This window comes from Myotis myotis, unplaced genomic scaffold, assembly GCF_014108235.1.
Source record: "Myotis myotis isolate mMyoMyo1 unplaced genomic scaffold, mMyoMyo1.p scaffold_m19_p_8, whole genome shotgun sequence".
Lineage (NCBI taxonomy): Eukaryota > Metazoa > Chordata > Mammalia > Chiroptera > Vespertilionidae > Myotis > Myotis myotis.
In genome coordinates this window covers 93,931,469-93,958,819 of record NW_023416390.1, presented here as the reverse complement: position 1 = coordinate 93,958,819, position 27,351 = coordinate 93,931,469, and the positions used below count along the sequence as shown (strand labels likewise).

General features: G+C 44.4%; 1 protein-coding gene across 11 annotated transcripts in view; it reads right to left on the bottom strand.

The window, feature by feature from the left end:
* Positions 1-27,351, bottom strand: part of UGGT1 (UDP-glucose glycoprotein glucosyltransferase 1) — a 190,335-nt gene that overhangs the window by 50,848 nt on the left and 112,136 nt on the right. For 10 of the 11 annotated variants that reach the window (XM_036318740.1, XM_036318734.1, XM_036318736.1 and 7 more), the window contains 6 exons: positions 17,499-17,594; positions 12,278-12,380; positions 11,476-11,555; positions 8,127-8,316; positions 2,980-3,138; positions 1,755-1,840 (listed from right to left, as the gene is read on the bottom strand). In XM_036318740.1, the coding sequence (XP_036174633.1) occupies positions 1,755-1,840; positions 2,980-3,138; positions 8,127-8,316; positions 11,476-11,555; positions 12,278-12,380; positions 17,499-17,594 (714 nt within the window). The remainder of the gene's footprint in view (positions 1-1,754; positions 1,841-2,979; positions 3,139-8,126; positions 8,317-11,475; positions 11,556-12,277; positions 12,381-17,498; positions 17,595-27,351) is intronic. The other variant, XM_036318739.1, reaches the window with a different exon arrangement.

The following is a 27,351-nucleotide window of genomic DNA, read 5'->3' as shown; positions in this document are numbered from 1 at the left end:
GCCGGCAGCAGTGTGCCTGGACCCTGCACCCACTGACCCTACTGTGCAGCCAGAGTGGGGAGGAAGGCAAGATGGTGGCTGTTTCACAGCTGCCTGCAGCGTCCCTCCAAGGACTATCAGTGTGGGATGAATGAGGGCTACCCTGACCCAAGAAAACCAGAGTGAAGGAGCCGCTGCCCACGGGCCTGCAGCCACAGCCCGTTCTACACGGTCCCGCTACACAGCCTGGGCATCAGCGGCACCAACCCTGGGCTTGCCGGGAGGCTGTGGAACTTTCTGGAGGGCTTGGACATGCAAAGGAAAGGCCTTCAGGGGGAGGGGTGCCAGGCCCGAGGACATCTGGGGCACCCTGTGGATGGCACTGTCTACGTTAGGCCAGAGTGATGCCTATAGGGTTGCTGATGCCCGGGATCTGCTACCCTCTTAGCTATGTTCCGCCTGCCCCAGTGACAGTGGGATGGGCTGCCCTGTGAGTGTCCACTTAGAGGGGACCCACTCTGGCTATGATTCCCTCTCCTGTACGGGCCGACTAAGGGTGGGCTGATGACCATAAGCGTCACGGCCTCCAGGAGCAGCCTGGATGCCAGGTGGGTGCCTACCTTCCCGCCACGCTGTCTCTGAGTCCCTTGGTAAATTCAAGGGCTGCACATCCAACTACAGATCTCTGCTCACCATGCCCTTTGCTGCTGCTTTCTGGGCAGGCCCAGAGGCATGGGTGCCTGTGGGCATCAGCTGCCATTTCTCATAGGGCCGCGTCTCATAGGACCTCAGACCACATCTGTGAGGTCTGTTCCTTCCCCCTCACTGGGAATCGGGGGCCTTCTGCTGTGGCCTCTGTGATGACCACATCCAGGTGGGATGTGTCAGGAGTCGGCCTGTTTGGTTTAAATGCTGGCTCAGCTCAGCAGGGCTGAGTTGTGGCAGGTGCTCCGAGGTCTGTTATTCTTGGGCCTCTCCTGGCTGTCACTCAGCTTCCCTGGGTACCAGGCTGCGTGAGTGATGCTGGCACCACTCCCTGCGGATCCACGAGCGCTGCTGGGGTCACCTGATACAAGTATCGGGGGGAGCAGGAAGGCTCATCTGTGGACTTAGCCTCTAAGGGCCAGGTGGGCTCCGAGCACGGGTGCTGCCCTGTGGCCTCTACTGGGAGGAGAGAGCAGGGAAGGGCATGCTGAGCCCCTCCTCTGGGAAAACCAGTGAGGAGGAGTAAACCAGCTCTTTTGAAGCTGGTTCAGCACGGCGCCTCTCCAGGTCCCTAGCAGAGGGAGTGAGTGCTACCTGAGGCCTCTCCTGCGTTTCCTGCGCGTTTCGGGGGCGATGAAGACCTACCCCCCGAGGACCTCTGCAAGGGGGTACCAAGTCACGTGCCCTTCAGCACTACAATTTATGATGGAGCTGACCCCCAGAAACGGCTGCTGAGCCTCTTGCCTCGTCTTTAGTAGCTAATGGTCAGAAACTTTTTTTTAACAACCATGGTCCCAATGATTTAAAAATAAAACTGTAAAAATGTTTGTAAAACTGACACGGATCTAAAAACGTGACAACTTGACCATACTTATTAGTACTGGGAAGTACTACCATCCAATTCCACACTGACAGTTCTTCCATGTTTAATTTCCTGGGAAAGCACTGTTCATCACAGTACGATTATAAATTAAACTCTGATACCCTGGCTAACTGCCAATGCAGTATTCAATTTGAGCTGATTTTCAGAGCAAGCTCTGAAAAGATGTACTAGCATCACTTAATCCTACCTGTAGATCCTGTAAATATCTTCGGAACGGCCTTTCCTCAGTCTGAGAATCCAAGCTCCTGGGTTGGCTTTTAACTGGAAGTAACCCTAGGATAAGAAGAAAAGACAAATTTTAGTAGGAGTCCAAGAACAGAGTTAATCTCTTGAAAATGCACATATTTATACCCTAAATCTGCTTCTTAAGAACATTTTGGAAAACATAAGAAATATGCGTACACATTTCATTAGCTGTCAGAGCAATGACATCGTCACACATGGAGCCTCTGAAAAACTCCACTGTATGTTTGTAAGAGTGAGGGTGCAAAGCAAGTATGTCTTAACTATTATTATGAAAGTAATTTTGACCTCAGAGACCCATTGAAAGCATCTGTGAAGGGTTCCCAAACCACACTTTGAGAACTGCTAACCTAGGGGAATGTGTGTTCTGTGGCATATTCTGCAGCTGTTAAAACAATGAGGCAGATCTGTATGCACTGTCATATAACAGGATGCAGAACAATGGAACACACAAAACAAATTTACATATTTTATACTTACATATGTGCATGCAAATACATAGGAAATTCTAGAAGAATTGTGGTTAATTTTAGGAAGAGGAACTGGTGGCTTAATAATGGAGAATGTTTGCTTTATCTGTATTTGAAAAAATGATCACAAGGAGGTTGTATACATGTATTGCTGGTGTCATGAAAATAAATAATTTCTCTTTATCTTTAAAAAAAAAGACAAATTTTAGTTCTCTTTCAAACATCAATATCCTGGTTCTGAGGAACAGTCATTTCTTTTTTGAAATAATAGTCAACTATATTTAAAATAAGATAGCTATAAACAAATCAGTGCAACTCAAAAAAAATCTACATATTAGAAACACTAGAAAAATACAGGCCAGTCAAGCCAAGAAGCCTGCCCTTGAGCTGCCCTTCAGTGAAGAATCAATGTGTAATGGAGGAAGCTGCACGCCTCCAACGAAAAGAGAAACGCTATCGGCTCAGAAGCAATGTATTTTCAGGCTCCAATTTGGTTTAGAATAGACAATTCCAGCATGTTTTCTTCTAAAGCGACATATAATTACAACCTATAATTTAAACAGGGTTTTTATATTGACCAAATGTAGTTAATCATGAATTTTAATCTCACTCATGTCAGAATGCTAACGGCTCCATCATAAATTGTAGTGCTGAAGGGCACATGACTTGGTACCCCCGCCTCGATGTACTGATCATTACCAGGTTGGCCATCACAATGGTGTCCATGACGACGGGGCTGGCTGAAGTTCCCAACGTGAACTGCAGGCCTCGCGGAGGCTGCCCGGTGGTGATGTCATAGCAGTGACCTTCTAGGAGGAGGTACTCCAGCTCGTACTCAGCAGCCACTACGCTGTCCACCTGCAACACCACAATGCCATCACTTAAAGACTACTTGGCAATAAAGAGAAACAAACTACATGTAACCACATGGATGAAGCTAAAATGCGTGATGCAAAGTGAACGCAGCCTTTATATTTAAGGGTGACATATCGTATGACACATTTATAAGAAATTCAAAGAAAGTACAACTTCAGTGACAGAAAGCACATCAGCAGTTGCCTGGGCCAAGAGTGGGAAGGGCACTGCCTGCAAGGGGCACAGGGAAGCTTTCAGGGGGAATGACTTCTCTGTAACTTCACTGGCTTATGGCTGCAGACAGTATACACTTTTAAAAACTAAGGGGGGTTGAAAAGAGATAAAAAAAATACATAAAAAACAGTAAGGATGGGAAGATTCTAACTAGAAAGGTAGTACAGGGCAAGCATTGAACATAAACTGCCAAACAAATGAACAGATCTAAAAGCTAACTAATGGAGAAGATAGAAAAGACAATCCTACAAGGATTCGTTTACATAAGATAACATGGAAACAATGAGAAAAATCCAAGAAACATCAGAAATGCAAATTCATCTTGACCTTCAGAATACAGCTGAAAATACTGCTATTCTAAATGCAAATGTTCAAAATGTTCTAATAGCTCCATAATGGCATAGAATCATCCGTGTTCTACACCAACTGGCAAAGTTATCACTGATTCCTTGCAGAAAACATAGCTGCAGTGTCTTGGGGCAGCTTGGATTTCGCTTATTAAAGAGTTTCTGTCCCAGGCTTGGCTTTGCAACCCGAGCCAATGCTACTGATACACTCTTGGAGCTACTGTGTATTAACACTGCAATGCTAACCTAAATTCCAGAAGTGTAGTAACAAGAGCTAAGAGGTAAGCCTCCAGGACCACACCAAGACACATCATCATTAAAATGCCAAGAGCAAAAGACAAAGAGAGAAGCTGAAAAGCAGCAAGAGAAAGACAGTTACCTACAAGGGAGTACCCATATGACTGTCAGCTGATTTCTCAACAGAAACTTTGCAGGCCAGAAGGGAGTGGCAAGAAACATTCAAAGTGATGAATAGCAAGAACCTACAACCAAGATTACTTTATCCAGCAAAGCTATCATTCAGAACTGAAGGTCAGATAAAGAGCTTCACAGATAAGGAAAAGCTAAAGGAGTTCATCACCACCAAACCAGCATTATATGAAATGCTGAAAGGTATCCTTTAAGAAGAGGAAGAAGAAAAAGGTAAAGATACAAATTATGAACAACAAATACACATCAACAAGTGAATCTAAAAATCAAGTGGATAAATAATCTGATGAACAGAATAAACTGCTGATTATAACAGAATCAGGGACATAGAAAGGGAGTGGACTGACTATTCTTGGGGGGGAAAGCGGTGTGGGGGATGCAGGAAGAGACTAGACCAAAATTGTGCACCTATGGATGAGAATAGTGGGGGGGGGGGGGGGGGGTTAGGGCGGAGGGTGGGGTGGGAACTGGGAGGAGGGGAGCTGTGGGGGGGAAAAGAGGAACAACTGTAATAATCTGAACAATAAAGATTTATTAAAAAAATATATTAAAAAAAGAAAAGGAGGTAAGCCTCCACCTGCTCACCAAGTCTAGGCCCTGAATGTGCAGTGCAATGCAGAGAAACAAGAGAAAGCCTTGGGGGTGTGTGTGGGAGGGATCAACCGAAGAACTTATGTGCATACATGCATAATCCATGGACACAGACATAGTGCAGTGAAGGCCTGGGTCGGGGCGACATGTATGGGATGGAGCAGGTTAACGGGGAAAAGGAGGGGACATCTGTAATACTTTCAACAATAAAGATAAATTTTAAAAATATAATAAAAAAGTGTAATATGCTAATTAGACCAGACAGCCAAATGACCTTCAGATGTCCTTCTGGATGACCTCCTGGACGAAGCCAGGGCTGCGAGGGCCAAGCCCCTTGCACGAATTTCGTGCATCAGGCCTCTAGTCTATATATATATAAAAGCCTAAGTGACCATTCGACCATTACCTATGATGCGCACTGACCACCAGGGGGCAGATGCTCAACACAAAGGCATGGAAACATGGAACAGACTGTTGAATCTCAGAGGGAAGGGGGATGGGGAAGGGCGGGAAGAGATTAACCAAAAATCTTATATGCATACTAGAGCCGAAACCAGCCGTTTGACATCCCCTGAAGGGTCCCCGATTGCGAGAGGGTGCAGTCCAGGCCGAGGGACCCCGCCAGCGCATGAATTTCTGCACCAGGCCTCTAGTAATAATAGAAAAGAGCACAAAAGCTCTGAAGATATGGAAGAAACCTTGTTTTGCATCTCATTCTCTACCTCCTTGTACTGCTCTTTAGTGGTTCTTATGGCTATTTCATAGCCTCTTCAACAAAAGCTGGTTCCTCGGGAGCAAGACTATATTTCCTATTTCTTAAAAATATGGTGGATAGGCCCTAACTGGTTTGGCTCAGTGGATAGAGCATCAGCCTGCGGACTGAAGAGTCCCAGGTTCGGTTCCAGTCAAGGGCATGTACCTTGATTGCGGGCACATTCCCAGTAGGTGGTGTGCAGGAGGCAGCTGATCGATGTTTCTAACTCTCTATCCCTCTCCCTTCCTCTCTGTAAAAAAAAAATCAATAAAATATATTTAAAAAAAAATATGGTGGACAGGATTGGGGTGGGGAATAAGGTAAGTGTGCACACACAAACACTCTTCCCTAACTCAGTACCTAAAGGACCCTTCTTAAAGAAACTAGACTTATTTAACCTCATGAAAAAAAGACTGAAATCCTTTGGTGGCTATTTTTAAGTTACTGATCTCCCAATTCCCAAGAAAACAGAGAAAAATCAGTGAAGCCAAAAGCTGGTTCTTCAAAAATATCAACAAATTGACAAACTTTTAGCTAGAATGACCAGGACAAAAAAAGAGAGTAGAGCCAATTTACTGAAATTAGCAAGGAAACAGGAGACATTGCTACTAAAACTAAAAGGCTGTATTTGCCCAGGGTGGGAATGACTGGGGGGGTGGGGGGAGTATCAATTGGGAAAAAGGAGACATATGTAAAACTGTAGACAATCAAAAGAATAAAAATAAAATAATAAAATAAAAAATAAAAAGGGAAAAGAAAAGGCTATATGAAAATGTTATGAATAACTGTATGCCAACAAATTAGATAACCTGGTAGAAAGATAAATTCCTAAGATATAAAAACTCTGAAAACTGACAAGCTAAAACAGAAAATCTAAATAGGCCCATAACAAGAGATTGAATTAGTAATTTTTAAATTTCCCAATTAGGCAAGAAAATTAAAGAAATCCAGTTTGGAAAGAAAGAAGTAAAATTACACCTATTTGAAGGTGACATGATCTTGCACAGGCTTGTATATACTAAAACTACAAAACGTTATTGAAAGAAATTAGAGACTTAAATAAATGGAAAAACAGCCATATTCATAGATCAGAACACAGTATTGTTAAATGGCAAATCTCCAAATCTAGGGATTTAATGTAATACCTATCAAAATCCCACAGCCTTTTCTGCAGATATTAACAAGCTGATTCCAAAAGGCAAAAAAGCCAAAATAAACTTGAAAAAGAAACAAAATGAGAAAACTCACACATACCCATTTCAAAACTCATTACAAAGCCATGTGGTATTAACATGTGGTACTGGCCTAAGGATAGACACAGATCAATGGAATGGAACTGAGAGTCTAGAATTAAATCTTCACATTTAGGATTAATTCATCTTCAACAAAGGCACCAAGACCATTCAGCTGGGGAAAGAATAGTCTTTTCAATAAATGATGCAACTGAAAATCCACTGAGAGAATAAAGCTGACACCCTCATACTATACACAAAAATAACTCAAAATGAATCAAAGACCTAAATATAAGAGTTTAAAATTTTGGAAGTCTTAGAAGAAAACATAGGAGCAAATCTTTGCGACCTGGTATTAAGCAATGGTTTCTCAAGTAGAACACCAAAAGCAAATACAACAAAAGAAATAAATAGGTAAATCAGACTTTATCAAATTTAAAACATCTGTGCTTCACAGGACATTATCCAGAAAGTGAAAATACAACCCATGGAATGAAAAAAACTTATTTGCCAATAATATATTTGATAAGGAACAGTATCCAGGCTATATAAAGAACTCTTACAATTTGACAAAGACAAGCAATTTTTAAAAATTGGCAAAATATTTGAATACAGATTGCTTCAAAGATGGTATACAGATGACCCACAAACACATTAAAAAATGCCGATCATCATTTGTCATTGGGTCAGGAATGGAAAATGGTATAGTCACTTCGGAAAACAGCTCAGCCATCCTTCAAAAGGTCAAACATAGAATTATCATACAATCTAGCAATTCCACTTCTAAGTATATACCCAAGGGAAATAAAAGCATATCTATAAAAATTTGTGTACGAATGTTCATAGAAGCATTAATCATAATAGCCAAAAAGTAGAAGCAACCCAAATGTCTATCAATGAGTGAATAATTGACATATGGTCTCTCCATACTATGGAATATAATCTGGCAGTAAATTATCTGGCAATGTGCTAATATATGCTACAACAAGGATGAATTTTGAAAATAAGTTAGGTGAAAGAAGGCAGTCCTAAAAATATGATTCCATTTAGATGAAATGTCAGAACAGGCAAATCCACAGAGACACAGTAGTGGTGGCCAGAAGGAATGAGAGTGACTGCGAACGGTTATGGAGTGTCCTTAAGGGGGACAGAAACATCCTGTAATCAGGTAGTGATGCTGGTTACAGGACTCTCTGAGTATATGAAAACTACTCAACTGTACATTTTAAAAGTGTGAATTTTATGGTATGGGAATCAGATCTCAATGAAGCTATTATTTTAAAGAATATAATTGTGCCTGAATATTGACATCTCAAAGGCCTGCCTAGACGGTGATCCAGTCTATTCAGTCAGGGACTATCACCACTACACATGATTAACACTTGGACGCAGTAACATTCTTACCTCTTCTAAGTAAATGTTATCCAGGTCATATGGCGTTCTGACAGACTCTACCATCCAACTCTCAGGTGTGTTCAAATTCAGAGTGAACAGAGGAGACTGTGGCATATCCAAAAATTTGGCTATTGGACCCTTAGCAAAACTATTGTCTGAAGTGAAAGAAATCTCTGGTTCTAAGACATAACGGTAAAAGCTGAAATTAAAAAGAAAAGTGTTAATTTTTTAAAAAAATACAACCACAGCCCTTGAGATTACAGGTCTCCATAAAGGTAAACTGGCTTATAACAAACAGATTTGGAAGGTTTCCTTCCAGATTGGGAAAGTGTTTCCAAAACTGTTTCTTGACCTAACTAGCCACCTATGGTTGTTGAAGATGCAAAGAAGAGCCAGAGGAATAGGACCGAGAGGGAGGCCACCCCTTCCTGTACTGCTGTGGGGGCTGCTCGTGGGGTTGCAGGCATTTCCTGATTGTTTCCTCTCTTCAGTGAGAAAAACTCATTTTTACCTTACAAAGTCCTAAATGGTGACTGGGTTGTCAGATGCACCCTGAAGACACTGTATGTAATAATTTAAACATTTCTCCTGAACAAGGGCAATGGTGGGAGCTAGGAACTCATTTGTCTCTTTCAAACAGTTTAAATTCACTTAGAATCAGCCCTAGCCAGTTTGGCTCAGTGGATAGGGTGTCAGCCTGTGGACCAAAGGGTCCTGGGTTTGACTCTGGTCAAGGGCATGTTACCCCAGTTGCAGGCTCCTCCCTGGCCCAGGCCCTGGTCCGGGCTCATGCAGGAGGCAAGCAATCAATGTGTCTCTCGACTGGGAAACCAACCAGTCAACCTCCTGCATCCCCTCCCCCCAGCCGGCCCGTGATCGGGGCGGGCTGGCCGGCCCCCACCGTGCACTGGTAAATAAACAAACTCACTTAGAATCTAACCTATAGAACACAGCATATTTGTAAATTGGAAATTTCCCATAGCCCCAACATGTGTCCTACTATTACTATTAACTGCTTTTTGTCTCTTTTTTCCTAAGGACCATTTCAAAGCTCAGAGGAAGCATGCCTCCTTCTGAAGATGCACACAAAGGACCCTCCGTAGGTTCCTCGGACACACACACTCCAACGTGATATAACTGCTCTTATCTACACTAATAAAAGAGAAACATGGTAATTGGCATACGACCGCTACCCGTCCCATTGGCCAATCAGGGAGATATGCAAATTAACTGTCAGCCAAGATGGCGGCCGGCAGCCAGGCAGCTTGAAACTAACATGAGGCTTGCTTGCCTCAGTGACGGAGGATCGTTGGAGGAAACCAACGTTCCCCGTTCCCTGCCTGAGGCTGCAGGCCTCTGAGCGGGCAGTTTAAGAAACATTGTAACAAATATCGCCGGACTTCAGCCAGCAGATTCACAACATTGTAAGCAAAGGCCAGAAACCTACTTTCAGCACCAGAGGGAGGCCTAAGAGCTGGAGCCAAGCCTCAAGCTAAAGCTGGCCCAGAATAAAAAAAAAAAAAAGGAGCGTTTGGGAGTTCAGTCACCCCCAGCCTGAAAACAGCCCTCAGCCCCTCACCCAGACTGGCCAGGCACCCCAGTGGGGACCCCCACCCTGAAGGGTGTGTGACCAGCTGCAAACAGCCATCATCCCCTCACCCAGGCTGGCCAGGCACCCCAGTAGGGACCCCCACCCTGAAGGGTGAGTGACCAGCTGCAAACAGCCATCATCCCCTCATCCAGACTGGCCAGGGACCCCAGTGGAGACCCCCAACCTGATCCAGGACACCCTTCAGGGCAAACCAGCCGGCCCCCACCTGTGCACCAGGCCTCTATCCTATATAGTAAAAGGGTAATATGCCTCCCAGCACCAGGATCAGCATGACAGGGGGCAGTGCCCAAACACCCTGATCGGCCCTGCTCTGTGTGTGACAGGGTGCGGCACCCCAACACCCCCTCCCCCCAGGCCCTGCTTTGTGTGTGACGGGGTAGAGCCATAACCTCCCCATCAGCCCTGCCCTGAGTGTGACAGTGGCAGCGCCCCAACCCCCTGATTGGCCCTGCTCTGTGGGTGATAGAGGGCGGTGCCCCAACCCACTGATCCGCCCTGCTCTGTGTGTGACAGGGGACGGTGCCCCAACTCCCCTATCAGACCTACTCTGTGAGTAACAGGGGGGAGCTCCTCAACCCCCTGTAGGGCCCTGCTCTGTGCATGACAGGGTACGGAGCCCCAACCCCCCTGATGGGCCCTGCTCTGTGTGTGACAGGGGGCAGTGCCCCAACCCCCGGATTGGCCCTGCTCTGTGCGTGACAGGGGGTCGCGCCGCAACCTCCCCATCGACCCTGCCTTGAGTGTGACCGGGGGTGGTGCCCCAACCCTCCAATCGGCCCTGCTCTGAGCCCGACCAGGTGTTGGGGGCCAGATGTAAGCTGGCAAGGTCCTTGCACCTGTAGGGGCTAGCAAGGCTGGGACCCTTACCCACACAGTTTTCCCAGACTTGTTTGGATAGCGATTATCAGTAGAATGGGAGTAACATTTGTAGAATGAGAACAGCCTTTCATAGCTTGCCCAGAAGTCTGTAACTATTTACTGAGATATGCTGTACTGAGAACTTGTCCTTCTGCTATGTCTCTCCCTTAGAGATTAAGAGGAACAAAGAATACATTCCTCTTGACAGACCTCCTATTCAGTGTGTTGTGTATAAATAGGATTGTATAGCTAATAAATTCGCTTCAGTTCATCAAGAGAACTGGGGTCCTCCCGACCCCGCTTTCCTGTCTTTCTTTCTTTTCTCAATTCCCACCTCCCTGCCTCAGCCCGGCTCAACCCTGTCAGGCTGGCCCTGACAACCAGGGGCTGCACCTAGGGATTGGGCCTGCCCTCTGCCACCCGGGAGCAGGCCTAAGCCAGCAGGTCGTTATCTCCCAAGGGGTCCCAGACTGCTAGAGGGCACAGGCCGGGCTGAGGGACCCCCCTTCCCCCCGAGTGCACAAATTTTTGTGCACTGGGCCTCTAGTTCTAAGATAAAAAAGCACGAACCGGTCTTTTCTCACCACGGCACAGAGAGGTAAACTTAATAGCTACACTGATCACATGTTCTAAAATTAGAGAACTGTATAATTCTGACCAATGAGAGAGACAGAGATGGGGGGGGGGGAGAACAGCGCAGGGAGTGTGGCTAGTGCCACAGAAGTGCCCCCCCACCCACACCCAGAGAGTTCCTACAACTGCTGATTAGAGCGGGGAGTTAGCAAACCTAAGCATTCAGTAAGTGATCTTTTCAAATATGACAATCCATCTATAAACCCAGCTTTTAGATGTTTGTCAATTGTTGATTTCTTAAAGAGCTTGCTTTACCTTTTTAAAGGCATGTCAGAAAGTTTAGATTGGCAGTTCATAAATACTCTTAGATTCATGTTGATCAGCTGAGTTAACACCTAAAAGAGCAAACCAGATGACAAAACATAAATTTATCTCTTGATACTAAAAGACAGAACATGTCTTAATATCACAAGAAAAGAGACACACTCCAGCGTACAATCTCACTCACACACACACATGCCATGGCCACTGCCAGCCGCCCCCACGCAGGCATGAAGCAGCAGCATGTTGAAAGACCCTCAGTGCAGCTTAGATACTACAGCATGAAAACACATGCACACTAATACCCACAACAGAAGGTCAGTTCATTACACTTCATTAAAACTTTATCTTTAAAGAAGAAAACCACAACATAAAACAAGTTGAAGCAACTGTCTTCTAGGCAGAGCTCTTTTAAATGTTCTCAAAATGGTCATACCTTATACATATCTAAAAGACATGCTAGTTATAAAAGGGAAAATGATAAAGCAAACCTTTTTAGCTCTTCACCATAAATTACAGTACGGCATAATCAATTTAATTCAAAGACATTTTGCTCTAAGTAAGGATAATTTTTTTCTTCATTACAGGAGCCAACCAATCAAACCTGTACCAGCTAAGGTTACGAAGCTGTTTGCAGAGCCGTTGCCACTCTGCATGAAGACATTAGCTCGCCCAAGATGCCTTACGGGGTTTCCAATGCCCTCTGAGGATAACTAAGGGACACTGACGGCCTCAGAGTAACAGGGCATGGGGTCGCCTCACAGAAGGATATGTACCGCCTCTGCGCTGTCCATACCAAGAGCAACGGGGCCAGTCTCTGTGACTCTCTGGTGACAGGGTCAAGGATGGCCACGACATCAAAGTACGTCACTCCTTCTTTTGGCCTGAGTTTAATTGCACTACAGAGATCAAAAGATAAAGCATTAATCTAGAGGAAAACAAGAAACAAAGTTAATTTGTTTTTGCCACAGGGGTTTGGAGGGGCATGGGGTAGGGCAGAGTCCAATATAATTTATCAGTCCTCTTAGCATTTCAAAAAAACCTTAGCTCTAGAACAAGGCCACCTGGTGGTGAGTAGAGCAAACATCAAAGAACGCAGGTGTTCACCAATCTTGATGTACACAGGAGTCACCTGGGGGACCTCATTTCAGTGGATATGCTGTCAGAAGTCTAGGCTGGGGCCAGAGAACGCATTGCCCACCCTCTCCCCAACAATGCGCGCCACTGGTCCAGGGACACACTTTAGGGCAAGGATGCACATACCCATAATTCAGACCTCCATTCTTGAAAAAATAAGTAACTTCTGATATAAAGCAAATACTAATACAAACCCAATAAAAAGAATTTCTCTAATTATAATTTGTATTGTAACAAAATCTGCAATTAGGGCATTTTAATTGTATAAGACTCATGGAGAAAGGGGTGTTCTAGATCAGCGGTCACCAACCGGTCGTCCGCGAGGTCCAAAAGGTTGGTGACTACTGTTCTAGAGAGAGTTCTTGCTCCGGATTCCCCATCTCGGCCATGGAAGGGTCAGCCAGGAAACATGCTTTCTGTGGCAGTGACTAGGTCAGAGTTATTTCCTCAAAGTACGGAGTGATAAGAAGATGGATGCCAATGGGAAAATCCAACCAGGGTCTGAGCAAGGAGACAGACGTTTCACCCACTGGCAACGTAAGAATTCAGAAGGCACACAAGTGAGGAAGGAGAAGGCCTCATTCTAGTCTGGAATCCTCAGTCTGCTCACACCTGATCTCCCCAGGGCTGGGTGAGCCAGCACAGGTCAGCCACACCACTCTGCTCAGGCAGGTGTGTCAGGCCCTGGAGGGCAGGGCTGGCTCTCTACCTGAAGCTTCCCTGCTGCATCTAAGGGGCGATGAGGATGTACACACGCCCACTCAGGCAAAGGCCACGTACACCAATTTAGGGGCTCCTCCTAAAGACACGTTACTATTAAATCTCACGAGGAGGAAACAAACCAGACTGTGAAACATTCCACACGACCACTGGTCTGCACTCTTTAAAAAGTCAGTCATAAAAGACAAAAAGAAAACAAGAAGGAGCAGGTAACTATTTTAGATTAAAGGAGACTGATCAATACGAAGTAATGAAATAGCTGTAAATGTCATTACTAGCGCGATGGAGAGATTTGAGCTGTGCATTATTTAATGAGACTGTATCAGGATTAAGTTGCTGGGGCATGCTAAGAAGGCCTGTGGAAAGACTGGTACTTGGGTGAGACATGCTGAAGAATTTAGGCATGATGTGTAAGGATGTCTGAAACATGGTTTCAAGTAATTCAGAAAATACGTGGGCGCACATGTTTGTATGCAAACACACAAATATAGTTTAGATGTACTATACACACGCACAGATGAGAGAAAAATGTGGCATTTGTTAACAATCGGTGAATCTAGTGCTCTGGGGCCGACCGCTGGCGTTCGGCTGCAAGGAGACACCGTCCTGCGGAGCCGGTCCTTCTCCGAACTGCCCGCTGGGCGTGTGGCGGAGGGGCAATGAACCCAAACACCTGGGCAATGGACAGCCAGGGATGTGGCTGACACATGCATGAGGCGTTGGCTTGCTTCATATTGTCTTACTCAGTATTCCCTTCTTCAGTGTTCTGCGGCATGGCCTGAACACATGTTATGTGTAAGCTGGGGTGTATGTGTTTTTGCACGCTGTAAAAGGAACACATTTTGAAACTCCTGGCCAGGGTAAAGCAAGGCTCCTAACTCCTTGGGAACAACCAGACTATGGAGTACAGTTTACATCTTCGCGCAAGTTTTTCACAATTTCTCCAATAATTCTGTATTTTCTGGCAAGTTGCTATATGAAGTATGCTCTAGCTCACTTCATGCTGAACACAGCTTCTCTCCTGAGTGTGCCAGTTCCCAAAGTGCCACAGCTACATGTGTTTGGATTTTGGAATTAACAAGTATTGAAAGGCTTTGAAACTGAAGGAAAGCGTTTACAGCTGCTGAGTCGCCTGTAAGGAAGGAGTGGGTAGTGAACTGCACTGCTCCCATGATAGTGTGAAATGAGAGGTATTTACGTTGGAGAGCCTAGTGCTGGTTCTTCATATGCTGTGTGAAGTGCCGATTCTTACGGGAGGTTGCCTGTGCTTAATGCACCTGGTACCTTTCTCAAGAGAGGCTTCAGAGGGAGGCTGGGCAGGCCCAGCTTGTAAGTTAAATGGCTATAAAATGAGGGTGTAGCAGATAAATCCAAGGAAATTAAGATTTATAAGAAACTAAGACCAGCTCAGTTTATAATGAATGGGCATTATGTCAGGAGAAGAAACTTTCCAATCATTCCGTCATGGTCAGTTTAAGCCAACTTACATGTACACCAAAATCATCTCTTACAAGTCTAACGTAGATTGTTTTTATTGCCATGCATATTCCTCTTGTGCTGTATAAGAGGGTATATGCTCTCTTGTTTTATATAAGCCAATTCCTACCTTGTGAGTGTACTTTTTTTTCTCTCATTTTGCTGGCTCAACACTGTGTGTTGAGGGATGAGATCATTTTCACACTGACTAAGTTAGTGAGTTCACAAAGGTCCATGTTCAAGACTGACTGGCGATAGAAGATAGTTAGGCATCTTACTAACAGCCTCTTGAGTCAGCCTTCTAATTTTGAAACAAAATTGGGTTTGCTTCCTTTGCAGACCCAAGGCTGCTAAACCAATTAAGAAAATAATTTATTTCACAGTTCAAGTATATTGTAACTCAAAAGTCTCTGCTCATTTTATTGAGCAACCTAATTACTTAGGTCTGCCATTCTTTAGAGAAGGAAATACAAAATGGACAGTTATATAGCCAACTTGTGGATTGGCAGCAACTGCTTCTCTAGCACTAGTACCAAAGTTATTAGTGGAGTCTTTTCCAGCAGGTCTGCAGTTAAAGATAATACCATCTTTCCTTCGTCCTCCTGCTCTCAGTCCTCATACTGCCCCCAATATTTGGACTTTGAGTACATGAGTCTTCACATAGGTAACCCAATATGGTAACTGTTTCCAAAGCAGCAGCCATACGGAATTCTTGTGACTAGAGAAGCTCCCTATAGTTGCTGACATTAATTGCAAGAAGTAACTATATACAACTTTGAGAAGTAAATATTTCCAAAAAACAAAGTTCTGACATGGGATGAAACTGAGAAACCTAGTAATATTTGTAAACAAAATTGAATGAAAAATTATAGACCAACTTAAAATCAATTTTTTTCAATAAACTGACTTTTGGGGAAAACGATCGTTTTATATTTCAAAAGTACTGACTTTAGAAATCAGCTGTGTGACAATGCCTTTGTCTGTCTTTTCCCATGTATTTTTTCCCCGTATATTTTTAAATACTTCAATAACATTTTTCTTTGGTGTAGGAAAAAGAAATTGGTAAATCTAGGTTAAATATATTTGGGTGTTCACTGTAATAGTCTTTCAACTATTCTCTTGGTTTGAAACTTTTCCAAATAAAAAACTGGGGGGAAAAGGAAAGGACATCCTCATAATGCTAAACGCATTTTTATTTTATGGAAAACAAAACAGTTTTCAACAAAAGATGAACAAGGAAAGTGTTCTAACAAACTCTGTTTCTTTTTGAATATCAGAAAATTACAATTGATCCATGTAATTAAATGCTTTCTGTTTTCTGAAAGGGTGCAGTCAGAACTATTTCAGATGGATTTAGAAATAAATGTCAACTTTTAGACAACTGAGATCTATATATATAAGTTTTACATATGAATATGAGTACATATGAAAACCATATGCCAGACAAATTTTCCAGTCATGTAAGAACTTCTACACAGACTTTATATGAAAAATAGATGGGTCTGAGGCAGTGGTCGGCAAACAGCGGCTCGTGAGTCACATGTGGCTCTTTGGCCCCTTGAGTGTGGCTCTTCCACAAAATACCGACTTCTGCGCATGGGCCACGAAGTTTTAATCGCACTGTACATGCGCGCCCGCACGTGGTATTTTGTGGAAGAGCCACACTCAAGGGGCCAAAGAGCCGCATGTGGCTCGCGAGCGCAGTTTGCCGACCGCTGGTCTGAGGGAAAGGCAACCTAAGACTTCCGTGCTCGCGAGGTGCTGCCCGTGGCTGCGGCTGCGCACTGCCTTGGGCCCAGCTGCTCTCAGGCATAAACTCACAGAGAAATGGGCCCAAGTGACAGAAATGGTTCTGCAACAGTGGGAGTCAGCATTTGCTCAGGAAGCTTTGGGAGACATTGTTTACTATTGTTAGCCTAACGCTGGAGCAAAGCGAACACGAGTGTGGTGCTTTGGAAAGAGTGAAAGCTGCCCATGAACTTGACTCGCCCTGTCGAGAAGCAAGTGAAAGCAATGAAGCTCCTGCAGAGGATCCAGGATTGTCAGCAGATCTTGTGAAGACGGAACCAGTGAGTGAAGAAGCAGGAGAAACAGACAGTCTACTGGCAAGGAAAATGGAGCCCCCGAATAGAGCAGATGCGACACCATAACTAGCATCTTAAGTTCGTGGAGGACAGGACGTAGCCCATTTAGTAACACCCATGGGAAAAGAAACTACTTACAGCAACGCTCCTGGGAGAAAATGCCCTGGACTTTCTAATGACTGCAGATACCACAACATGCATCTTTCTCTCAACGCCCTATGATTTTCAGGTGAGGCTACAGTTATAACATTCAGAATTCCTGAAATTTCTGTGGTAAAATCTAGTTATAAAAATCATGTAATTCAAGGATAACATTGTAATCTTAAGCCTTATATAACACTGTAACTTTCAAAATATGTAGTGATCTTTCCATTGGATATAACCAGCAGTGGAGAAAAGTTTTGTTAGTTGTACAGTGTCTGATGACAAACAAAACTATGTTAATTTTACAATATACTGTATTTGCTGGTGCTATTTTTATACAGAAAAGCAATAGCCTTGTAGGAAAACAAGAAACAGTTTAGTAATAAAACATTCAAGTTCATTTAAAAAAGAGTTTAATATTCAAGGATACACACAAATTCAATGTTAGTCCCATACCTGTGTCTGTCTTCAAAAAACTGGTACTCGATTCTCGTGTCTCCTTTTGGTTGAGCAGACAGGAGAGCATCCACCTTCATGACCAAGTCACTTGCCCTGAAAGATGTGGTTGGTAAAGATTCAACATCTCTTTAGGCTGAAAGTTTTTCCAATTATTGCTGAACATAGTATAATCAGCCAGAGTAGTGAGCCCAACAAGATGGCTTGAAGAAAGTATGAACTTTGTACCAACAGGCATGAGAAAAGTACTGATTTTGAGAATGGTTAGTTTTATAACTCTGGGGAAGGTACTGATTTTTCCTTATGTGAATGGAGATGATATTTTGCAAGTGGTTGTACGTCGATCTATGAACCAGGAGGTCACGGTTCGATTCCCAGCCAGGGCACATGCCTGGCTTGTGAGCTCGATCCCCAGTGTGGGGCATGCAGGAGGCAGCTGATCCATGATTTTCTCTGATCATTGATGTTTCTATCTCTCTCTTCCTCTCTCTGAAATCAATAAAAATATACTAAAAAAAAAAGGAAACTTCATAAAGGCTCAGAGGGCACCACGATCAAACAGCCCGCAGCTGAGCTTCCAAAAGCTGAGAACAGTCTCGTGCCTGCAGGCCTGGTCACACATGAAAGCTGTGGCTGTGATGAGGGAAGGGTGCGCTCCAAGGTGGAGCAGCATGGGCATCAGTGAAAAGACCTAGGCGGGCACGGTAATGCTAACAGTGTTAGAACCCATCATTTGGCAGCCCCATAACTACCTTATCTCCCTAAATTCACCCAGGACAGGCTCAGCGCCATCTCTGGTTAATGAAAGGCAAGGCTTCCGGGCAATTCTACACTACTCCACAAAGACTCCAAGGGGCTACCCCCTAAGCCCCCGCAGAAAGAGGGAGGGACCCATGAGCACACACCATACCAAGCCCCTGCCTATGCCCATGACAGGGTGCCTCAAGTCATGGGCACCTCCTGGCCTGCATTAGTGAACTGCTCAGGGCGTCACTTCAGAGCCACGGAGGTAAAAGGGTACCTCTTGATCTGTAAGGAAAAAAAGATCCCTTGCCATATCACCCAAGACTTGGCAAAGAGACTATTTGGCAACTACTGAAGCCAACACCTCGCTAAGACATGCATCTTGAATTCTACAGCATGATGGTATTATGAAAAAGATGAATAAAGCTCCAGAACTTTTAAATTTTATATCCTCCACTACACAACAAAGAACAATATCAAAAGAGTGAAAGGGCAACCCATGCAGTGGGAGAAACTACCTGCATATCATATATATGTGAAGTGTTGCTACAAGAATATAAAGAACTCCTACAAATCAACAACAATCAAACAAAATGAGCAAAGATATACAAATGGCCAATGAGCACATGAAAAGATGTTCAATATCACTAATCCTTAGTAAATACCAAACCACAAAGGGATACCACTTCATACCCATTAGAATGGGTATTATGAAAACAACAACACAAAATAACAAGTGTTGGTGAGGATGTGGAGAACTTGGAATCCTTAGCATTCCTGGTGATAAGTAAAATGGTACAGCCTCTATGACAGCCCTGATAGGAGGGCTGGAAACATGGAAAAGACTGGCCCCACATCCATGTATGCCACTTAAGAATTAAATAGGTTACCTTGGGCCCTAGCTGGTTTGACTCAGTGGATAGAGAGTCAGCCTGCAGACCGAAGGGTCCTGGGTTCAATACTGGCCAAGGGCACGTACCTCAGTTGCAGGTTCCTCCCTGGCCTGGTCAGGGAGCGTGCAGGAGGCAACCAATCAAAATATCACAGTGATATTTCTCTCTGTCTTTCCCTCTCTCTTCCACTCGCTCTAAAAATCAATGGAAAAATATCCTTGGGTGAGGATTAAAAAAAAGAAAGAAAGGGATACCTCGTCTTCAGAAGTGCCCCTGAGATGCCAGGGGTCCCAGCCCCACACCAAGCCCCCTACCAGGGTTCCAGTGCCAGAAAGAGAAGTCCCCATAAGTTCTGGGTGTAAAACCAGCAGGGATTGTGGCTGAGTGACACAGGCTGCTGGAGTCCCAGGTGTTCCTCTTAAAGGGCCAGCACATGAACTTACTCAAACTCACTCATTCTGAGCTCCAGTGCTGGGGCAGTGGCTCAAAAGGCACATCAGGGACATTCAGGGAGGAACTGAAGTGTCTGGCACCAGAGTGGGAGCTGAAGAGCTAGCCTTCTCCCAGAAAGAAGTGCTGGCAGAGGCCACTGCTCCTCTGCTGAGCCACCACTACACCACAGAGCCAGCAGGCGGGAGCCCGATCTGAGTCTCTGTCAACCTGGCCAACACTGTCTGCCCCATCTTGATGACTCCCTGAGACCCTGCCCCATCCAACTTACACACCCACCTAAGCCACTTCCATCCTAAAATCTCTTAAAGGTTCACAAACCCCACACAAGCGGCATCTGGTCAAGGCATGCCATATACTTTTTGCTAAGTGGCTCCAAGCTGGGGACTAGCAGCAACTGGCCACAGTACATAGTCTGATCTTTCTTAGGCTCCTCCAAGCCCACCACAAGTAGCAGCCATCTGCAGATTGTTTTGTAGGTCATGCTGGGTAGCCCTGGCAGGGTACAGGTGGCAGCTGATTTTGGCCTGCCCCTCCAGGTAGGCCCCAGAGCCAGCACAACTGGTGGTCAGCTTCAGACCATGCAAGTTCACCACCCAAATACTACCCCGAGTGACACATTCAAGGGGTGAACTCTTCGGGCATCAGGGCTCTGGTGAAGTGATGAGTATTGCTCCATCAGGTCAGTCCCTGCACAACAGCTCCCCATTGTGGTTGCAACTAATCCTTGCAGCCAATCAGCCTGGGGATAAATTCCTTCCACTGACCTGTCCAAAGCAATCACGGTTCCATTATAACAAGAGGGGGCACACAACCCACACAGGGGGCGCACCAGTGCAGTGATCAAGGAGGCTCCTTCCTCTACTGGGCCCTCCAGGATTACTAATACAATAGGCCACTCTACCCAGACCAGGATATACAGCAGCTCTACCGAATACAAAGAAACAAAACACATCAATGCATCCAAAATGATGAGACAAAGAAACACGTCCCAAATGAAACAACAGAACAATACTCCAGAAAAAGAACTAAAAAAATGGAGAGAAGCCATCTACCAGATGCAGAGTTCAAAACACAGGTTATAAGCATGCTCAGTGAGAACTTCAACAAAAAGATAGGAAACATAAAAATGGAGGTAGGAATCATAAAAAAATAACCAATCAGAAATGAAGACTAAAAGAACTGAAATGAGAAATACACTACAGGGAATCAACAGCAGAGTAGATAAAGCAGAGGGTCAAATTAGCAATTAGAGAGAAAAGGAAGCAGAAAACACTCAATCTGAATGGAAAAAAAGAATTTAAAAAAGGTGATAGTTTAAGGGACCACTGGGTAGCATGACAACATTCACATCATAGGGGTACCAGAAGGAAAAAAGAGGAAGCAAGGAAATGAAAACCTAGTTGAAGAAATAATGACAGAAAGCTTCCCTAACCTGAAGGAAAAAGACACGCAAGTCCAGGAAGCACAGACTCCCAAACAAGATGAACCCAAAGAGGCCACACCAAAACACATCATGATTAAAATGCCAAAAGTTAAAGGCAAAGAGATAATCTTAAAAGCAGCAAGAGAAAAGCATAAGCTTCCATGAGACTATCAGCTCATTTCTCAACAGAAACTTTGCAGGTCGAAAGGACTGGCACAAAATATTTAAAGTTATGAAAAGCAGGGACCTACAAACAAGACTACTCTACCCAGCAAAACTATCGTTTCTAATCAAAGGACAGTTAAAGAGCTTCCCAGCTAAGAAAAAGCTAAAGGAGTCTCTATGACAACACTGATCACCACCAAACCAGAATTATAAGAAATATTAAAATGACTTTTAAGAGGAAATAAAGAACACATAAATATAATAAAATGAAAATAACTATATACCTATCAATAATCACTTTAATATAAATGAAATAAATGTTCCAATCAAAAGACAGAGGGTGACTGAATGGATTAGAAAACAAGACCCATATATATATGCCGTATATAAGAGACCCACCTCAGGTCAAAAGATACTGAAAGTGATAATAAAATATAGTTCATGTAAATGGAAATTTTAAAAAGCTGGGGCAGCAATATGTGTATCAGACAAAATAGACTTTAACACAAAAGCTATAGTAAAAGGCAAACAAATACACTACATAATGATAAAGGGAGTAACTCAACAAGAGGATATAACTCTTGTAAACATTTATGCACCCAACAGAGGAGCACCTAAATATATAAAGCATATCTTATCCTATATAATAAAAGAGAAACATGCAAATTAGCCGCCCCTCTGCTACGCTAAAGCCACACCCACAAGCCAATCTGAATAACTATGCAAATTATCCAACAAAGATGGCAGTTAATTTGCATACCCAGGTGTCAAGTGCCCCAGGAGGCGACGGCAGCTGTGCCCACGGGCTCCCGGGACTTTCGCCGGTTGGGGAGGCACGGCCGCCCACGCCTAGCCACGCCCGCAGGCTCCCGGGACCTTGCTGGCGGAGAGTGGGAGGTTTGGAGGACTTGGCAGACCAGGAGGCCTCTGGACATAGAGCAGAGCAAGAGAGGGCGCGGCTCCCTGTCACCCCAGCTTCCTCATCACAGCTGTGGAAACTGACAGCAGAGAGGAGGAAGTCCCACCCCCATAGAATCAGCTAGAATCAGCCATTGGTCAGATAGCTCTCAGCAGCCTGACAGCCAGGACTCTCATTCACCTGCATCTCAGACCGTGACAGTAGAGAGGTGGGACACAACGTAGCTCTGCAGCCAAAAGATGCCAGCGTTATCGACAGAAAGTGTCTACAGAGCAGCATGCGTCTGATCTTGAAAGAAGGCGGCACCTGCGACAGGATGTATCTGAACACCAGCTACTGGAAAAACGTCGCTCTGATGCCAAAAAACACTGGTGTCATCGACAGAAAATGTAAGACCAACGTGCCTTGAAAGTTGAAAGAAGGCGGTGGCGACGACAGAATATGTCGAGAGAACAGTCATCAACAAGTACTACCAATACCGGTAGGAACTGCCTTCTCAGCGAAAATGGAGTACATGAGGATGCAATCCTCAAACATAGATGTGGTGGAATGACTGTTCGATGTGAATTTTGCCTATCACTGAATTTCTCTGTTGAAAAACCATCTGATGGGAAATTTACTCGCTGTTGTAGCAAAGGGAAAGTCTGTCCAAATGATATACATTTTCCAGATTACCCGGCATATTTAAAAAGATTAATGACAAACGAAGATTCTGACAGTAAAAATTTCATGGAAAATATTCGTTCCATAAATAGTTCTTTTGCTTTTGCTTCCATGGGTGCATCGCCATCAGGATATGGGCCCTACTGTTTTAGAATACATGGACAAGTTTATCACCATACTGGAACTTTACATTCTTCGGATGGTGTTTCTCAGAAGTTTGCTCAACTGTATATTTTGAATACAGCCAAAGCCAAAAGTAAAAGATTAGCAATGCCAGAAAACCAGGGCTGCTCAGAAAGACTCATGATCAACATCAACAACCTCATGCATGAAATCAATGAATTAACAAAATCGTACAAGATGCTACATGAGGTAGAAAAGGAAGCCCAATCTGAAGCAGCAGCAAAAGGTATTCCTCCCACAGAGGTAACAATGGCGATTTAATACAATCGTAACAGCGATCCGGGTAGATATAATTCTCCCCGTGTAACTGAGGTTGCTGTCATATTCAGAAACGAAGATGGAGAACCTCCTTTTGAAAGAGACTTGCTCATTCATTGTAAAACAGATCCCAATAATCCAAATGCCACTAAAATGAAACAAATCAATATCCTGCTTCCTACATTAGATGCAATGACATATCCTATTCTTTTTCCACATGGTGAACAAGGCTGGGGAACAGATACTGCATTAAGACTCAGAGACAACAGTGTAATAGACAATAATACTAGACAAAATGTAAGGGCACGAGTCACACAAATGCAGTAGTATGGATTTCATCTCTCTGTGTGGGACACGTTCAATCCTATTTTATTTATTATTTTATTTTATTTTATTTTTTTAAAGTGTTTCCTTAGTTTTCCTTTTCTTTTTTTAAATATATATTTTATTGATTTTTTACAGAGAGGAAGGGAGAGGGATAGAGAGTTAGATCAATCGATGAGAGAGAAACATCTATCAGCTGCCTCCTGCATACCTCCTACTAGGGATGTACCCGCAACCAAGGTACATGCCCTTGACCAGAATCGAACCTGGGACCTTTCAGTCCGCAGGCCGACGCTCTATCCACTGAGCCAAACCGGTTAGGGCATCAATCCTATTTCAAATGCAGGAAAACTGACTCAACAGTTTATTGTGGATTCGTATTCAAAAGTGGAAGCCAATCGGATAAACTTCATCAAAGCAAACCAATCTAAGTTGAGAGTTGAAAAATATAGTGGTTTGATGGATTATCTCACATCTAGATCTGAAAATGACAATGTGCTGATTGGTAAAACGATAATACTTTCATCATCTTTTGAGGGTAGTCCCAGAAATATGTGATATCAGGATGCTATGGCAATTGTAATGAGGTATAGCAAGCCTGATTTATTCATAACCATGACATGCAACCCCAAATGGGCAGATATTGCAAACAATTTACAACGCTGGCAAAAAGTTGCAAACAGACCTGACTTGGTAGCCAAGTTTTTAATATTAAGCTGAATGCTCTTTTAAATACTTGTAAATTCCATTTATTTGGCAAAGTAATAGCTAAAATTCTTGTCATTGAATTTCAGAAACGTGGACTACCTCATGCTCACATATTATTGATATTAGATAGTGAGTCCAAATTATGTTCCTCTAATTAATTCCCTTTCAATGTGCATGAATTTCATGCACCGGGCTACTAGTTGGACATAGAGAGAGAGAGAGAATGACAGTAGTACTGTCACTATAGGGGATTTACACCCCATTGACATCAATGGATAGATCTTCCAGACAGAACATCAACAAATAAACCGGCTTATCTATATATATAAAAGCCTAAGTGACCATTCGACCAGCACCTATGACGTGCACTGACCACCAGGGGGAAGACGCTCAACACACAGGCAGGGAAACATGGAATAGACTGATGAATCTCAGAGGGAAGGGGAGAGGGGAGAGGGCAGGAAGGGATTAACCAAAGATCTTATATGCATACTAGAGGCCCAGGGTCCCTTGGCCTGGCCTGCGGGGATTGGGTCATATCCCTGCACCGGACCTCCGACATCCCCCGAGGGGTCCCAGATTGCAAGAGGGCACAGGCCAGGCCAAGGGACCCCACCGGTGCGTGGATTCATGCACCTGGCCTCTAGTCTATATATATATATATATATAAAAGGCTAAGTGATCATCCGTCCAACTGCCCGACGGCCCAACTGGCTGGTACATATGATGTGCACTGGCAATTTAAAAATAAACGTTGACGCGCGCATGTGCGATACATATAAAGCTCTCGTAGTCACCAGTCACACATGTGTGTTTTGATCTGTCATTGTCGATTATGAATTTGGTTGGCACTTCTATTATAGAGAAAGGGCAAATAGCGATATTAAAATATTTCTTCTAGCCCTGGCCGGTTTGGCTCAGTGGAGAGAGCGTCGGCCTGCGGACTCAAGGGTCCCAAGTTCGATTCCGGTCAAGGGCATGTACCTTGGTTGCGGGCACATCCCCAGTGGGGAGTGTGCAGGAGGCAGCTGATCAATGTTTCTCTCTCATCGATGTTTCTAACTCTCTATCCCTCTCCCTTCCTCTCTGTAAAAAAATCAATAAAAAAAATATATTAAAAAAAATATTCCTTCTAATTAATTTCCTTTCAATGTGCACGAATCCATGCACCAAGCCACTAGTACAGCGGTGGGCAAACTTTTTGATTCGAGGGCCACAATGGGTTCTTAAACTGGACCGGAGGGCCGGAACAAAAGCATGGATGGAGTGTTTGTGTGAACTAATATAAATTCAAAGTAAACATCATTACATAAAAGGGTACGGTCTTTTTTTTTTTAGTTTTATTCATTTCAAACGGGACGGATCCGGCCCGCAGGCCGTAGTTTGCCCACGGCTGCACTAGTATGACATATTAGCCTAAATGGATTTAATGGATGTTTATAAAGCATTTCATACCAAAGCAGCAGAATGCACATTCTTTTCAAGTACACATGGCACATTTTCTAGGATGAATCACATATTAGACCACAATATAAGTCTCAAAAAAATTTTAAAGAGACTGAAATTATATCAAGCATCTCTGACGAAAATGGTATGAAATTAGAAATCAACTAAAAGAAAAAAACTAAACGTACAAACACATGGAGATTAAATAACATGCCACTTAACAATGAATGGGCCAACAATGAGATCAAAGAAGAAATCAAAAGCTATCTTGAGGCAAATGAAAATAAAAACACAACTACTCAAAAACTATGGGACAGAGCAGCCAGAGCAGCGCCTTCCCACCTGCCTTAGCACAGAGGAGGGGAAACTGGGGACATGGGAAAGCCCAAGGGCTCGCAAGGGCAGACCTTTCCCCGCCCTCACCTCCCACTCTCCCGCCGAGCATCAGGCCTCAGCTCCAGCCGAGCGGTGTTGCTAGAGTGTCCGTGCCCAGGGCTGGGCCTTCTGGCGCCTGCGCTGCCGCTGCCGTGGCGCTCCGCTCACTGCTTGCCCTTGCCCGTGAGGCACTGGACCTCCCGCCACCCCTCCGCGGGCCTTCCGCATGGTGGTAATAGCAACATTCAGCGGGAAAGGCTAGCGGACTCGGCGCCCAATCCTGCGGGCACGGAGGCTGGGTAGGCGGGTGGGACTGCGCGCACCTTGCACCCCAGAGTGCAGTGGACAGGCAGCTGATGCGCTCAGTCCTGGGCCCCGTCCCGACCACTGCGGGGCAGCCCCCAGCCTGCGGGCAAGAACTCGCCCCTCAGGCTCCTACCAGGGGAAAGGACGGACCCAGCGCTTCAGAGGGACCTGCCTCACTACTCGTATGTGGCAAAATTTCTCGCAAGCTCCTGGGCTGCATGTTGCCGAGCAAGGGCACCTCTCCCATGTTTGAGTCCAAGAGTCACTCCCAAGATGGCCTGAAATCAAACACGAAGCAAAAGGTCACAAGCCACGCTGTAGTCTCCAGTTCTTCTGGACATGAATATGTCTGACACCTTTCCCAAAGACCACCATTTTCAGCACACTGGGCAGTGAGAAGTCCTTATCTGAATGCAAAAAGGAACACCAATGGAAAACTTCGATGTACATAGGCATAACTTCAGTCTGCTTTATAAACCCTCTGATTGAGAAGCCAATTGCCAAAATTCTTCAGCAATCCTGGAGACACAATTACTCTTGCTTTTTTCAAGAGTATTATAGGAGGCGCAAGCAGCCTGCCCCCGTCTGAGGAGCAGTAGCTACGTGAGGAACCTGACCCCATCTGAGGAGCAGCAGCCGGGTGAGCAGCCCGCCCCCGTCCAAGGACATCAGCTGCAGGAGCAGCCTGCCCCCACCAGCCAGAGGAGCCACCACTGCTGTGAGCAGGAATAAACTTAACTAAGGAGGTAAAAGACCTGTACTCGGAAAACTACAGGACACTGAAAGAAGAAATAGAGGAAGACATACACAGATGAAAGAACATACCATATTCATGGATTGGTAAAATCAACATCATTAAAATGTCCATACTACACAAAGCAATCTATAGATTCAATGCACTCCCCATTAAAATACTAACGGCATATTTTACAGACCTAGAACAAACTCTCCAAAAATTCATCTGGAATAAAAAAAGACCCCGAATAGTTGCAG